Genomic DNA, 16,266 nt, shown 5'->3' on the forward strand with positions numbered 1-16,266 from the left:
ACTTGTTTCAGTCTATGTAAGTGCTGCACCATAACAGCTGCAGACAATCACATAGTTGCCTTGAAACAGTCCTCCTGACTTGTATTCTGTTCAGAACCAAAATCTTTTTGGAATACGTTACCTAGACCCAAGCCTTAACTTACATGGAGTGATTTAGAAAATACAGAAGACACTGTATACACTATTTCACTGACATATGTAGGAGACTGGCATGGACCACACTGTCAACAGACTCTATCCAAATCCCTGTTTAGCTGGCAACAGGATTGACACAATGTAAATAAAAAAAAAAAAAAAAAAGGATTTCTACCCATCTCTAATTCCTTGCTGTTTAAAAGAATATGTGACTAGGAAAAAAGTATAGGTTTCAGTTTTACATCCAGTCATACTTTGGCCTTCCATTTTTGTCTTGTAGAACAGTTGACAGCTATATAAAATCACAACTGCATAAAGTCAGTTTGCAAGACCAAAAGGAACCATCAATCATCCACATGTATATCTGACACAATAATACAGTATTTGCACTGAACTCATAGCATTCACTTAAGGTAAGGGATTTCTCTCTAAAAAGCTTCCAAATTACTTCAAACACCTAAAAGTGTCAAATAATCTATCACAACTATTTTAAGAAGAAAGGTGACAACTCTCATCACCCAATTAAAAAAAAAAAAAAACGCAACCAAACAAAAAACAGATAAAAAATGGGAAGTTTCTAGCCATTCATATTATGACTTAATGTACCTTCTTGCTCTTCCCTAGCTACTTCCATATAAAGTATCTGCCAACACAGACCTTAATAAAAATCTGGATGAGATGAACAAGCAAATCTGAATTGTTTATTGTATATTCAAACTGCCCCCCTCCCAATATGCTGTTTTATACAGAGGGCTGTTAGGGGAAGGGACAGAATTAGCCATAAAGTAATTTGTATTAAATGTAAACAGTCAAAATCTCCTAGATTTTTAATCCTTATTGACTTTAAACAGTGGGTGATAGCAATAATGCTTTTTCTATATTCTGGCTATGAAATGTAATCTAGCTTTAAAAAAAATACTAGTAAGGGAATTTATTATATATATCAATATTTAAAAGTTCATTTTTCTCTAGAACACTTAAAAAATAAAGTACCAGCTAATAGTCAACCAAACTTATTAATTCTGAAATCAGAACTCATCTTCTAAACTATGAACAGTTACATGTATTAGAAAACAGGTTCTTACTAACTGCATCTTTTTTCGTTTAAATGCTTCTAGCTATATGTCAAAGTCTAAAGTGAACAAAAGTGTGCAAAATATGCATGTGTATATAAATGTGTGTGTGTGTTGGGAATCCAACTAATCTAGATCCCTTAATAGTCTCTAATTAGGGACTAAGGAATTGCATTCATTATGTAAAGAAAGACTTAGGAGTTAACTAAGTCTCTACTGTGCTTAAAAGTCATAATGAAACAAGATCTCTTGTGAACCTCTTGTAAATAATGAAGACAGATTATGGACTTACATCATGTTGGAACTAGATTTTATTCTGTTAGTTCATTTTAAAACGAAACATCCAAGAGAACAGACCGCTCTACTGGTGAGTTCTATGTCTCTCTCTGTCTTTTTTCCACTTTTTGTTTATATGAAACATGTGACTACCACCAAAATGAAATGGAATAGGTTTTTAAGACATTGGTTCTGATACACTCTATCATTGCCTAAAGTACTTTAACAGCAACTTCCTTTTAAATTAAATTGTATATGAATACAGCAAAATGACACATAACTTCCAGTAGTAACTAAGAAAAGAATGACAAGGTGCAATCAAGAGGAAATTTTATATAACACTGCAAGTAATAGGTTATGCATAGCAAGACTAAATTCAGTATTAGTATACTGTGAAACAAAATACATTATAATAGTTGAAAGAAGAATTAATTACAGAGTTAGGATATAAACAGTAATGTGTATCAGGCAGAAGCAAACAAAAAAAAAACCAAAGGAAAGAATTGTGGGCCAAGTTGTTAGAGAGAAACAATATTTACAGGTGGGAAAATGCATCCAAACTCAGAAGAGAATGATTTAATTATTTGCAGAGAACCAGCACAAGCTTTATGCATCTTAAATCCCACCAAAAAGTAGAGTATAAGTGATATTCAGTTTGTATGTAGGTCTTAGGCTTGTACTCTGAACAGAAGTGCATTTCACTGAGTGAACAAGCTCCCTCTAAATCTTCATAATATCCTAATTGCAATTCCACAGCCACTCAGTCAAAGGATGCTTGCACAAACAGCAAAATTGGAAGAGTTTCCTCAAATCCTGAAGTGACAGAAATTCATAAATACATAAACCCAGAACTGTTTGGAAATTTCATGAGAAATAGATTATTTGCAAAACTTTTCTAGGGAAGCATTACCCAGTCTTCCAATAAGTAAACAGCACATCTGGTAGACTGAAAGTTGACAGCAGAAAACCTAGTTATTAAAACCATACCTTATATTCATCTGGACATTATCAATCCATTCAAACACCTACAGTACTGTAAATTCTTTAGCTCTTCAACTCCACACCAAATTCCCTTGCACTTCCAATATGTAACCAAACACAACACATAACCAACCAACTTTACCACTTTGACCAAAACCTCAACCTTAACTACATTAACATTCTCTATAAACATATTTACAGATACAATCTGTTATTCTGCATACAGGAAACTATGAAGCAGGGATGAAGTTTCTAATGTGATTTGAAATTAAAAAAAAGCATAAGCACCTTTTCTGGTTATACTTAAAAGTGCAAAGGAGATGGCTGTGGAAGAGTGAACACATTTGGGTGATTTGGTATCAAGAAAGTCCTCAAAGTTGTAAGCATGTGGAGGAAGTCAGGCTGCTTATTGACTGACAATTCACTTCTAATTCACAGCTTTATCTAGATCACACATCTCATCAAGAACAAAGCTGTCAGGTGGATGAAACTGCAAGACATTACAGTAGGTGTATGAGATTATGTTTAGGTAGATGTCTACATGGGATTTTAGAGACAGTCTTATGGGTGTTCATATTAGTTAATGAGAGTTAGGTGAGAAAAAAAATTGAGGCATCTAGTAAAAACAGAATACAAGAGCTTCTAAGAGTTCACCTAAACATTTTCCAAATCATCCCTTCAAGTAGTACTGTCTTCATTACGGAAGGGATATGTTTTTCCTCCTTCAAGACTCTTTGAGAAAACTAGTTGCAGTAAATCTTTTTATTGGATGCAATATTCAAAATTTAAAATCTGTCATCCAGAAGTTTATATATGGTAGAAAAATTGGTTCTTTGGAAAGTTTTGATGAAGAAAAAATTATTTTCTATGAACACCAACTATAGACTAGCATAATACTTCTGCAGAAACTTGTTAGAGTTTCCAGCATAATGACTTGTCTGGAACATAATACGTTTAAACATAAAGTGCTTAAAGCTATTAGGCAGTTCAGAGTGAACAACAGTTGGAGTCCAAAACTTTAATCCATTTTTCTGTCTCAGAAAGGGCAAAGAACAGTTCTGAAACTTGGCATACCAGTTTAAAATTTCATGTAATGGTTTGATCCAATATAACACTCACCACCCATAAAGGAAGCTATCCCACCCTCTCCTCCCACCAGTGCTAGCTGTTTGCAACCTTCTCCTTTCTGCTGGCTCAGGCAGCACTTTGCCTGACCCTGCACTGATCCTATTCAATGCACTAAAGCAGCACTAATATTTTTACCCTGCCAATTCTGCCAGGTAAGAGTTGAATTGGCCCACTGAAGGGGCAGACGAGTGCCAGACTGCAGAAACAGCCAGGAGCATGAGAAGGGAGAAGGAAATTTCTCCTTACTTCAGTTCAGAAATAACATGCAGTCTTTACCCTTAAAAAAGAATGAAGACATATATTAATAAACTGTTCATTATCTTCTTGGTAATCCAAATTTCTCTTACCTCTAACTGGGGACACAAACAGATGGACAGCTAGGAAATATTTTGAAGTGAAGATCAAGGAATTCAGCTGTCAAATTAGCATACATAAGTTTTTTCAGTTTCATGGCCTACTGGTATACTTTCTACATAAAATCTCATTAATTTGCAGACAAATGTTATTCTCCTTTCTATGCAACTTTTGCAGTTTATCGGGGAAGATATGAAAGTATATCCCTAGGGAATTATGGCTGACAGTCTCTGAAATTATCAATTTCCTTTTCTCCCCTTTGCCCAGGACACAACTAACTTCCCCAAAGCCATCAGAGATAGTCCACATTGAAGAATACAGTATAAACTATATTTGTATTCTTAAGACAAGTCTTGCTTTAAACAATATTCCAGTCATGTCAGGAAATCCTGTCATCTAAACTGGCATCTCTGACAAAGAGTTTTGAGAATTATCTTTAAGCTTTCATAAGGAGAAATATTCTTATAGAGAATTGCACATGAAAAATATAAATAGTTTAGCTCTCTTTTCATATCTGCAATATTTAGTCAGAAGAGCTTTCACGGAAATGAAGCAATAATTTTACTACGGCATACTTCCACAGAGAAACTAAAATGAATGTACATTTAAAACAATGAACTAATTAGAATTTGTGGGGAGGTCAGGTTTCCAGTTTTCACAACAGGAGGACAAAGCTTTCAGTCTGAAATCAGTATTATGAATATATTTTCAGTGTAAACTGATTTCAAGCACAAGTTTGATAAGTACTGGAAATGGTTAAGGACAACTAAAGGTCTACATACAAATCACAAAAGTTCTGCCAAAATCTAGAGAAATAAAGGCTGTGCATCTCAGAAGAACAGCAAAATGAGTCTTGGTTTCCTTAGCTCCTTGTTTTTCCTCCTTTTGCTTTGACATAAATAATGTCCTGTTACCTGCTGTGGTGACTTCATAGAAATAAAACCAAGGAAGAAGAGTAAATCTTTAGCAGCATAAACCAAATATGGCTACCATTAATCTTAGGCATCATTAACAAAATCCAAGAATCAAATATATTACAGCCATTTTCAATTTTTCTGATTTTGTTTTTTAAGCATTCATTTTTATAGTTAAACTTAGAACATAACTTTGTATCCTAATCACTAACATAAATCAAACATCATGGATGTTCTCAAATATTCAAAAAGGTTCTTAATGGGTACTAAGTATTTTAGATATAGAATCAGAGAAATGAAGGTCTGGAAGGGATTTCAAAAGGTCACCTAAGCCCATCTTTCTGCATACAGGCAATATGAAATATACTAAAGTCCATCCCTGAGAGATGTTTACTAAACTTCTTAAAACTTCTATAATGAAAATTTAACAACTCCCATGGGAAGCATATTTTAGTGTTTCACTACCCTTATAGTTGGAAAGTTTATCTTACCTATCTTTGCTACAAATATAGGCTAGTTATGAGGATATTAAAAGAAACTTCCCAATTATAATGATCATGAAGTACCTCCAAGACTACCTAGAGAAGCCATTATAATTTTCAAAGACATTCTGGTGTTTGATACACATAGAATTATTTAGTTATAAAACTGAAATCAGAATTTCTTTATATAGATTCAGTTTAACTTTAAACTCTTAAATCAACAGAATGTAGATGTAAAGCTGATGTCAACTGACAATCCTGAATTATGTGGTATTTCTTCAAATTAATAATTGAAAAACCCAGCACACAAAAAATATCATATCATTTATAAGAAAAACATGGGGATGGTGTTCTGTATTATACTCCAATGCAAAGTCTTGCCTTTTGAACAAATCGCATAATGTCTCTCTGTCTCTATTTCATCTTTAAAAGGACAGTAACATTCATATCAAAGGTTTTGTGAGGACCACCATATAGAAAATATTTTAAAAGATAACATGAGGAGTGCTGTTTATTTACAGATTCACCAGATGATACAGAAGTATGGTATGTCTATAAGCAAATGTGACGGGAGACAAAGAACAAAAGAGCAAATAAGATACCACCTCTTCCAAAAAGATATTTTGGTATTGGCTTTTAAACTAATCTAAATTGATTTCTGTCTGCTGATAGTATCTCATTTCTGGTCATACACAGTACATGATATATGCTGAATTTAAGATAAAAATAGATTAATTTCAATATCATATGAAGTACAAAAGCCACTGCTGTGATACAGTCTGCAACTGCGTTAAAGATACCATAAAGTTAAATTGCTCTATTTCAGGGCTTCCTGAAATCAGGTCATTTTGAATCCTGATTACCAATTATTTATAATGCTAACTTTAGAATAGTCAAGTAAAGATACAACAAAACTGAGATACCATTTTATGGTTCATTCAATCATGCACAAAATAGCAAATGTTATGTACTCTCCTAAGCCTTTCAACCTTGAACCAAATCTCATCTAAATTCAGGCTATATTTTTAGAGATTTTAGCACAAACCATATTCACAACAGAAAGGCTTGAGTCAGAAAATGTCCTGCTTTCCATATAAAACTTTTTCTAGTATGATAACAAATTTCTTGTTGTAGGATTTTTGCAATACTTTCCCTTGATCATATTTAAAAAGTAAATAAATAATACATTAAGATTTCAAATAGAATTAAAGTTTCATCTTGTAGTCACTATTTCAATTTCTACATTATTTTCCCCAATTAAAAGTAATATTTATAAAACAAAATATTATTTTTTTTAAATAATCCAATATTATTTTAGGCTTGCAGTCATGAACATGATTATATTGCTTGGCTTCTGGAAATACCCTGCTTTTAGCTTTATTATGCACCTGAGATGTATGAAACTGTCTCAATTACAAATATAGTACAGAAGATCTAGGGTCTGATCCTGCAGTGGTTATAAGCATCCTACAACAGCCATTTGTCAATGATAAAGAAGAGTGAATATTGGAGATGCAAGATTCTGCTGGATCAGGCCTTAAGTGTAAGTGCATTATACAACACATTATAAGGTGACATCTCAAAATAAAATACCGTGGGTTTATGTAATGCATAAGTAACACATACAATTTACATATAGTAATAATTTATTCTGAAATGTTCATTTTAGTCTCTGTTGAGACATCACCCATGTCTCATTAATAGAAGAGCAGCCACTTCACCTCAAGTACCAGAATATATAACAAGTTACAGCATAGCAAAAAAATTCTACTTACTTTAAGATAAAATCTAGTTCAGGTAAAATAATTTTGTTCAAGGTTTTATAGTTACACAGCTGTCCATTTTTTTGTGGAGCACAAAGAAAGTGTAAATTGTTACACCATATTTATCTATGCGCATTATGTGACCACAGAAATGTTAATCGCTACTTCAGAAAATGAACCATCAGTTCTATTCATGCATAAAAGCAGGCTGGGAAAGCTTGTTCAGCAGAAACCATAGCACTGTGAATTTCACAGCCACATGATTAATTTTTGTGTTAGAAAGACTCACAAATACTAAAACTAAGTTAATTTTTTGCATAAATAATACCAATTCTTCCCTGATATAGTTTAGTCAGTCTGTAATCTGTAAACAATTGATAAAGCAATATGACTGTATCATCTCTATCTGTAACGCTCATGATTTCAAGACAAGCAATGTTTAAAGGATTATGGGATGGAATGCTAATTAAATATGATAAACATACTGTACAAATATAATTGCATTAGCAATTTTATTCCAAGCTGTCAATTAGGCATTCCTGCAAAATATTACCAGTGAAGACAAAGTATACTATCAAATATGGCTTCCACAACAAGGACCCTCTAACAAGAAACAAAACTATTTACAAAAGATAAAAATAACCAATAAAGCCAACACCCAGTCTTTTAAAGTTTCATTTGAAACAAAATTTCTAAATAGCTGCTGTATATAATACATTAATTGCATTGATTTTTTATGTACTTAAACAGAAGTCACCAGGTAAGAGCCAGAATGACGTTTAGGACTCTGAGTTTCACTGGAGTCTGTATTTTCAGTCTTTGAATCATGTTTCTTTGTGCTGTTATTTATTGGTGTTGGTATTTGTGATGGCCGAGCAGAACTGTTGTCCACACTACTCTTCCTGGGACTTGGACTGTAGTTGAAAGGAGTCACTCTTGCTGCAACAGTACCACTGGGGGAGTTATGTTTGCTTGAGCTACTGGAACTGAATGGTGTATGCTCATTAACAGTACTTTCATTATTTTCTGGTGCAGGAACAGGATTATTCTGTCCAGGTTTTGCTTCTGTTCCTTTCTTGTCTGGACTGTCTATCTGAAAGAAAGAGTTTGGACAATTTTCTAAACCAATGGTATGAACAGGAACATTTCTGTTCTCTGGATTTTGTTTTTCAGTAATCTCTTTAGAATCTTTATTATTCACACTCCCTTTCTCTGAAACACTGTCAATAACAGGGGGAGTATTTCCAGTTGGGGATCTTCCAGATCGAGGTTTATTAATAGGGCAGTCCTCTATCCTCACCCACACATCCTCTGTCTTAGAGACAGCTGGTGCCATCTGATAAATTAGAGTTTTGGAATCAGTGTCATTTGTTGCACCTGCGGAAGAATACTTAGGCTCATTCATTATTTGAGGAATTTCATTTTCTTTTATTTTTCTCCAAGTAGCTTTTGCTGATGCTTGACTTTCATTACTTTGTTTGTGTCTAGAAACAGAACTTTCATGTTGCTTTTCATCTTCACTTTTCGTCTTTTCACTGGATTCTGAAGAAGCTGACAGAACTGAGGAAGAACTTCCGGATCTTCGCCAAGTGCTTACACGAGGAAGTGATGAGGAATGCTTACTATGTTCACGCTTCCATGTTCCCAATCTATTGATTGGCAATCTAGATGGACTTTCAGAATGAGAACGAGCTATGTCATGATGTTTTGTTGGTCTCCCATCATATTCTACAGAAGGACTCAGATTAGGGGGTAAATTTTGCCAACTGCTAGTCTGGGCAGTTAAATGAGTGGATAAAGACATATTGGGAAGAGATGGACTTAAAACTGGAATCTGTATTTGGGATCTAGTGGGAGACCCTGGCCTGTAAGGAGACAGAAATTCATATGAAGCAGACTCTTTGAATTTCTGTCTTAGAGTTGGACTCGAAGTTTCTTTAATAAAAGTTGACTGACGAACCAGAACAGGTCTTTCAGATCTGTCAGATTCACTCCCACTGGATTTTGCGGATGACATTCTGGATAGTTCAGCCTTTTTGTTTGATCCACCACTATTGAGAATTTGGTTTAATCCTTTTGAAGCAGACTCACTTCTGGGAATGCCACTGGTACTCTTAGTTAAGGCAGTTTGCTTTGTAAGGTTTTGCTGGCTCAACTGCCTGCCTGGTGCTGTATATAACATTCTTCCTGAACTTGAAGATTTAGTTGAAACTGTATTAGAGGATGATGTCATTGGCAAATGAGACAGTTTGTTGGGAGGACTTATACCATTTCTTCCTGGGGAAATTGAGTTTTGTCCTGGAGATTGCAGAGGCCTGCTTAATGGCTGCTGTTGAGGTCTAGAAGGAGTAGAGTCTCTAGATCCTGATCTAGAAGGTCTTTTACTTGACCTGCTTTGTTGAGATGGTTGTCTAGTTACAGGAGCTGACTCAAGTTTCACTGATGAATTGACTCCTCTTGGAGAACTAACAGAATTTTGGCCTTCACTGGGACTCTTGGAGTTTGTATTTTTTAGAGGGGGACCTTTTTTGGTAACAGGACTAGTACTTGAGGAACTATTTCGAACTCCTGGAATATGAATCATTGTCCTACCACGTGAAATTGAAGTCATATTTGTTTGCTGTGGTTGCCTTAACTGGCTTGAAACTTTTGAATTAGAGCAAGCTTTTCCTGTAATTATACTTTTGTATACTTTTTTTCCTCCTTTGATTCCCTTATTTTCAGATTCTACTTTTTTATACTCCAATGTACTCTTCTCCCCTGGCTTAAGAATTCTTGGACCTTTATTACTAGTAAAAGGCTTTTCTTCTTGGTCTGGGGTAAGATGAAAAGGTGACCCTAGAAAAATACCAGATTTTAATGAAAGGATAGAGTCAGAGTCTGATGAAGCTTGTCTAGTCAGTGATATAGCAGCTGCAGCTTGATGCAAGCTACTAACTATAGAATTCGCACCTTCTTGTATAGCTTTCCAATCAAAGTTCTCTGAATCAGGTGAGAAACCATGTTCTGAATCTGTCCTCCCTCTCTCTCTCAAATCCAGTGATAAATCTTCTGCCAATACATCACCCATATTTCTGGAATTATTTTTTTCACTTTCACTCTTTACTTTTGAGGGTTTTTTCTTTTTAGGCATAGCTGAACTAATGCATTCCTGCAACAGATCATCTTCTGAGTCAATACTAAGAGAACTGAGAGAGCTGTTTCTAGAGAAACATACAGGAGTATCTTCAACAATAAATGATTTAGGTGCATAACTAGAAGTCTGTGGTCTATTTGATTCTATCTGTGAATCAGGACCCTCAGTTTGTTTTGCACGTTCACTTTCTTTGTTGTTGTTTTCTTGATCAATATCACTGAGGGAACGAAGAGATGAATTGCGAGAAAAATTTACAGGTGTGTTTTCAATAGCAAAATCCTGCATTTTCTCATCTACAGCTGCTCCTCTATCTGGAATATCTTTAGTTGACTGAGAGAAAGTTTCAGGCTGGCTTCTGCCTGTCAGGTATTTTTGACAAACTTGTGTCCTATTACTTGGTTGCTGATTTGAAGATTGTTCTGTATTAGTGTAGTCTTCAGTTTCTGTTTCCTTTGCTTTTCTTTTTTGCAATTCTGCATTCTCCCTTGAAAGGTCAACATCATCATAATCATCAAAATCTAAAGAACTTAGAGAATCATTCCGTGAAAAACAATAAGGAGTTCCCTCAATAGGTGTGTAATGATGAGGGGAATCAAATGCAAAGTTTCCTTTTACATGCTCTTCATTATTTGGAAGTTTGTCATTAAAATATCTTGAATTATTTTTAAGATTCTGTTTCTTTGTGTCTGTGTTCTCTGAATAGCTTCTTTCATTATTAATATAGCTTTTAGGCTCTGTGTTTTTTCTTACATGTGCTCTATATTCATTATTTTGGGGAATGGGCTTTACTGGTGACATTGGCTCCTTTTTATCATGTTCTGACTGATTTGTGTTACTTACAGATAAAGATGCTTGTTGGATTTGATCTATTACCTTCTTCACTCTGAAAGATTTGTGACTTTTTCCTTTTGGCATAGCCGAATTAATACATTCGGCCAGAATATCACCCTCTTCTGTTTTGTCATCATCCAGTCCTGGGGCAGTCTTAGTTGAGCTTTTTGCTCTCTGAGAGTTATCTGTACTTATACCTTCTGTAGGAATGGTGTCTCTCTTTTCAAACTCCTCTGACTCTGCCCCTGTACCCACGTTCTCTACATTGGCCAACTCATTCGGTAGTGACTCTATTGTGAGGTCACTCAAAGATGTAGCTGTTGAAAAATTTATTGGTGTATCCTCAACAAAGTATACCCATGGCATATCATATCCAGGTGTAAAACTCACACGCTTTTGGGACTGCAATCCAGTTTGTGAAGGCAAAAGTTTGTAAACTAGCAGTTGGCTTGGCTTTCTGGTTACAGGAGGAGGTATTTTTGAAGCAGATGCTTGAGAAGGCTTTTTGGCTTTATGTGAAGATTTTGTTGGCATTGCAGAAATAATATATTCTTCCAATATAACAATATCATCATCAGAATCATCCATAATGTCTTTTTCTGCTTCAGTAGGCTTCTCCGCTTTCTTCTCTTGGTTATCCTTTGTAACATCTGGCTGTTCAGGTTCTGCTTCATTTCCATGTTCATTTTCATGTACAGGAGGCATTATTCTTAACTCTACATCTTTCTGTATAAATGGTTCATCAAGACTCAGACCACTTAGGCTAGAAGAGCAAGAAAATCCATCCGGTGTACTTTCTGTGGCAAAATGTAATAACGTATCAGCATCTGGCAGTACCTGAACTCTTTGAACAGCTTCATTTATAGCTACCTGTCTAGGACCAGACTCTCTCTTTTCTGCATTAGGTACTTTGCCTTTAGCTACTTCCTTCTTTACTTGAGCTCCTTGAGCAGGGGGTGGAGTTTTACTTCTGCTTGGAGGCATTGTTTGTCCAGGGCTGTCTGGAAGATCACTGGGACTTATAATTCCACTTACCATTCCACTGCAAGGCTCACTTTGAACTGAACTAGCAATTGAATGGCTTTCAAAACTATCCAGGGAACTTACAGAAGTACATCTGCTAAACATGAGTGGGGTTTCCTGCACATAATGTTCTGGTGGACTTTTAGGAGTGTGTGCACCACTCTTTGAGGGAGATTTGGCACCAGAAGAAAATTCAACAGCTTTATGTCTAGAAGAGTCAGAAGGAGATAAACTAGGAGTCTGAAGTCTACTAGATTTTGTTCTGATGTGCTGAGAAGCTGATGCAACTTCACTTACTGCACCTTCTGTAGACAGAATCCCACTGTTTTCCTTTAGTTCTGCTATCTGTAATGTGTTATTAGCATCTGTCACATGTGTGGGTTGATCACATCCTATTTCATCTTCAGCTGATGACAAAGATGACAAAGAGCTACACCTTGAAAAACATATTGGTGTATCTTCCACACAATAAGTTTGTATAGTTTCCTGATTAATAGAGGAAGTCTTACAGGAGGCAGTCTTTTGAGCATGACTACTTCTACTCTGTGCAGAATTTGGGTGAAGCTGATTCTGTCTCTCTGAACTACCTGAAGGGGTTGATATGTTCTCACAGCTTAAGGAAATATCGTCAGTTTTAGTGCTTTGCACTGATGAACTGTTTGAAATAGTAAAAGATGGCTTCTGAGAAGAGAGAGGAACTTCTGTTGAATATTTTAGACTATAATCAATAGGCTGATCAACAAGATGTTCCTCTTTATTGTACTTTATGCTATAATTAGTTGGTCTGTCTTCTTCCCCTTTGTGGTGTTCCTCCTTAGAGTAGCATTCACTATAGTTGGTTGGCTTATCATTGTCATAATCATCAGCCTGGCACAAGGACTGGTTTACTTTTTGATTCATTCCAAGCATTGAGCCTACTCTGCTCTGCTCTGCACCATTGGATCCTCTTGATCTAAAAGAAGAAACACATTCTTGCTGTCCAAAAGGTGACTGGTATTTCATGCACTTATCATCTCCGCTTTCAGTGTACACGGAATAAGTTGCATCTTTGCTCCTTAACTGCCTTTGTTCATTTTGCTTTATTTCATCTTCTATTATATGCTTAGGCCTTGCCCATCTTTCATTCTGAGAGGGACTTTGCCTTCCAGAACTCAACTGTTCATCTGAATATTTAAGACTATAATTAATAGGAGTGTCTAGCTCTTCATCATTGTCATCCATATGATTTGCACTATGTATCTTATGTGCCAAGTCAGCTGGGTATTGACCATAACTACGAAATTTACTTTCATCATCTTCCGAGTAAGATTCAATGGAAGGTTTCATTTGACCTCTTTTACCATAGCCATCACTGCTGCTGACACTATTTAAACTATCATTTGAAGCTCTCTTGTATTCCATTGTTGTATAAAGCATAGGACACGTCCCGTTTGAATTCTCAGATTTAGGAAAGTATGTATTCGAGTGAGTATGGGCAGCAGCTGTTTTTCTTGGGACATTTCTGTCTTCTGTCAAACAGTGCATTTCAGAAGTGGAACAAGAACTTCTGTCTTCTTGTGGAATATGCATGCTTGTTACTTCTTCCATAACTTTGGCAATCTGAGCTGCAGCAGTAATCTGCATTCCTATTCTCTTAGAGGAGTTCCCAGTATTCTCTGTAGCTTGATGATAGCTATTTAAACCTACTGCTACATCCCTATTGAGGCTTCTGTCTTTCTCAGATCGAGAGTTTTCTATGTTTCCTCTACTATAGGAAGAGGAGCCAGGCAATACTGTAGCATTTAAATATGGTGAAAGCACAGTCATATGACTAGTATTAAAAGTCTCTGAACTGCAAATCCCATCATCATGTCGACTGGAATCCAAAACATACTCATTGTATATATTTTGCTTATGTCTCTGCTTATTATGGTGAGATGCTTTTGGGCTTAAATTATCTATGTTTTCAAAAGTCTCTGATAAATGCTGAGCATCTAATTCTGCTTCCAGTGCCTTTTGTTTTCTAACATAAAGAGATGGTAAGCTTGATCCTGGAGACATAATGTTGGCATCCTTATATTTTGCTGGCCTATTTGCCATCAGGTTTCTTAGAGCTGCAGCACTGCCCATTGCTATCATTTTGTGTTTTGAGTGAATGAGATTTTTGAGCATGCTCACTGCTCCCATGTCCCACAGTGCCTCCTGATCTTTTGCATTTCGTGCAGAAAGATTCCACAGGGTCCCACATGCATTACTGACTATTGTCAAACTGTGTGACTTCAAATGCTGTAACAAGGTTTGTAAGCAGCTGTTCTCTCGCAAGATTTGCCTGGCATTGAGTGATTGAAAACAAAAATCAGTAAGTGGCATTTCAAAAGGATAAGAGACAAAGCAAAACAAAACCCTATTATGCTATAGGCAATTTTAATCCATAGTAAGGATAATAATGAATTCTTCAGTGCAAATTTATCTTATTCTTTCCTCAAGTTTTCATCTGAATCTTAATCAAATTTATACAAATATGAACAGTTTGCTCCCACACTATCTCCATATAAACCATTCCAGGTTGATTTCCTATGGCTGATAATAACTTATGAATTTCCTCCCTCTTTCCAGGAAAAGCTTTTAGTACAATTTATCATTTAACAATCAGCAGATATATTAATCCTTTTGCATATTCTTGTTATCTGAATTAAATACTTGCCTTATCAAATCCATTTAAAAATGAATGCTTAATTACTATACTTAAAACATGAATTCATATTAACACTTGGTCATATAAACTATTAAATATACTTGTAGTACCATTACTGATTCTCAGAAAAATAGAATGTATATTCACCTGTGGTCCTCATTAGTAGCAATTAAGCTAGAAACATTTCTTAATATTCCTCCTCCACTTTCTATGATAGCTAAAGTGTTTGCTTGGCTCCGGTATGTCAGTGTACCAACTAGAAATGCAAGAGCACCATCAACAGCACATATATCACCTTTGTTCTCAGTACAGTGTGCTGACAAATTCCATAAGGCACTCAAAACGCTTTTTAGGGTGGATTCCTAGGAAAATAATAAAATGACAGAATTAGAGAGTTTTCAACTGTTGATCATAAGCCCTCAGAAGTATGTAAGTTAGCTTCAAGGAGGTAGTGACAAACTTGTTTTTCTAGCTCTCATGGTGGCAAAGATAGCTTTGAAATTGTGAACCAAGAATAACTTAAGAAATAATTCCTGCTGAACCTGCACACAGTCTAAAAATACAGCTCAGAGACACAAACTGTCTCACTTATTCTAATCCAGATTTGCAAATAACAGAATTCATTGACCATGGAATTTAGCTTCTTTTCAGCTCACTACAGAATTTGATTTTTGATTGGCATGAAATCTCTACTGTGTTCTATGTTGATGACCAATGCTTTGCTTTCTGTTTTACTGCATATGCCACTATTTCTCTACCTTTTCTTCACAACTGAGAATTAAGTTTCAGGCTCTGCTTTCTGTGTTGATAATCTAGATGCAAGCAGCAGTGCACACATAACTATTTTGTTTGTTTTTCTCTCTCCTTTCCTCAGCTATGGATTTGCTATTGCTTGATAGAAAGTTTCAAACATATGCACCATAATACTTGTCAGCTGCCATAACAGTTGGGATATCAAGTAGACATCTCTAGAATGACAAATTCACAAAATCAGAAGATGGTTTTATTAAAACTGTAAAATTATAAAAAAGGGTACTGGAACAGCACAGCTCATGAAAATGAAGAGTGAAAGCTATCAACCCTTCTAAATAAAATTACAGAAACACTAGTAGTTCTCAGATGTCATTGCTATATTGTGATCTGATGTCCAGTTAACCCAAAGCAATTCTCTTCTTCAAAGGAAAGTACCTGAAACACTGCAAATATTTGACTAAACTGCTTATGTCAAAAATAATAACAATATTTGTATTTTGTGTAAAATTAATGCAATATCTCAAAAATTTATCTCACAATCATTTATATATGATACCTTCTTAACTTCTAAAGCACATTCCATCAATGCTTTTACACTTCCAACTTCACGTAGAGTCTTTTTACTGTTTACATCTGCTCGCCAGGACAAGTTCCTCAAAACGCTTGCAATGACCTGCAAAACATGAAAGAAAAATAACATATCTCAAAATAGCTACTCCTTTAGTAGGTTATCAGCATTACCT

At 35.5% G+C, this 16,266-nt stretch overlaps 1 protein-coding gene across 4 annotated transcripts in view; it reads right to left on the bottom strand.

Annotated features, from left to right (window-relative positions):
* Nucleotides 1-1,501: 1,501 nt before the first annotated feature.
* LOC119140640 (adenomatous polyposis coli protein-like) overlaps nucleotides 1,502-16,266 on the bottom strand; it is a 79,643-nt gene continuing 64,878 nt past the window's right edge. For all 4 annotated transcript variants that reach the window (XM_037372130.1, XM_037372129.1, XM_037372131.1 and 1 more), the window contains 3 exons: nucleotides 16,080-16,196; nucleotides 14,918-15,132; nucleotides 1,502-14,404 (listed from right to left, as the gene is read on the bottom strand). In XM_037372130.1, the coding sequence (XP_037228027.1) occupies nucleotides 7,849-14,404; nucleotides 14,918-15,132; nucleotides 16,080-16,196 (6,888 nt within the window). In that variant the 3' untranslated portion in view covers nucleotides 1,502-7,848. The remainder of the gene's footprint in view (nucleotides 14,405-14,917; nucleotides 15,133-16,079; nucleotides 16,197-16,266) is intronic.

This window comes from Falco rusticolus, chromosome W, assembly GCF_015220075.1.
Source record: "Falco rusticolus isolate bFalRus1 chromosome W, bFalRus1.pri, whole genome shotgun sequence".
Lineage (NCBI taxonomy): Eukaryota > Metazoa > Chordata > Aves > Falconiformes > Falconidae > Falco > Falco rusticolus.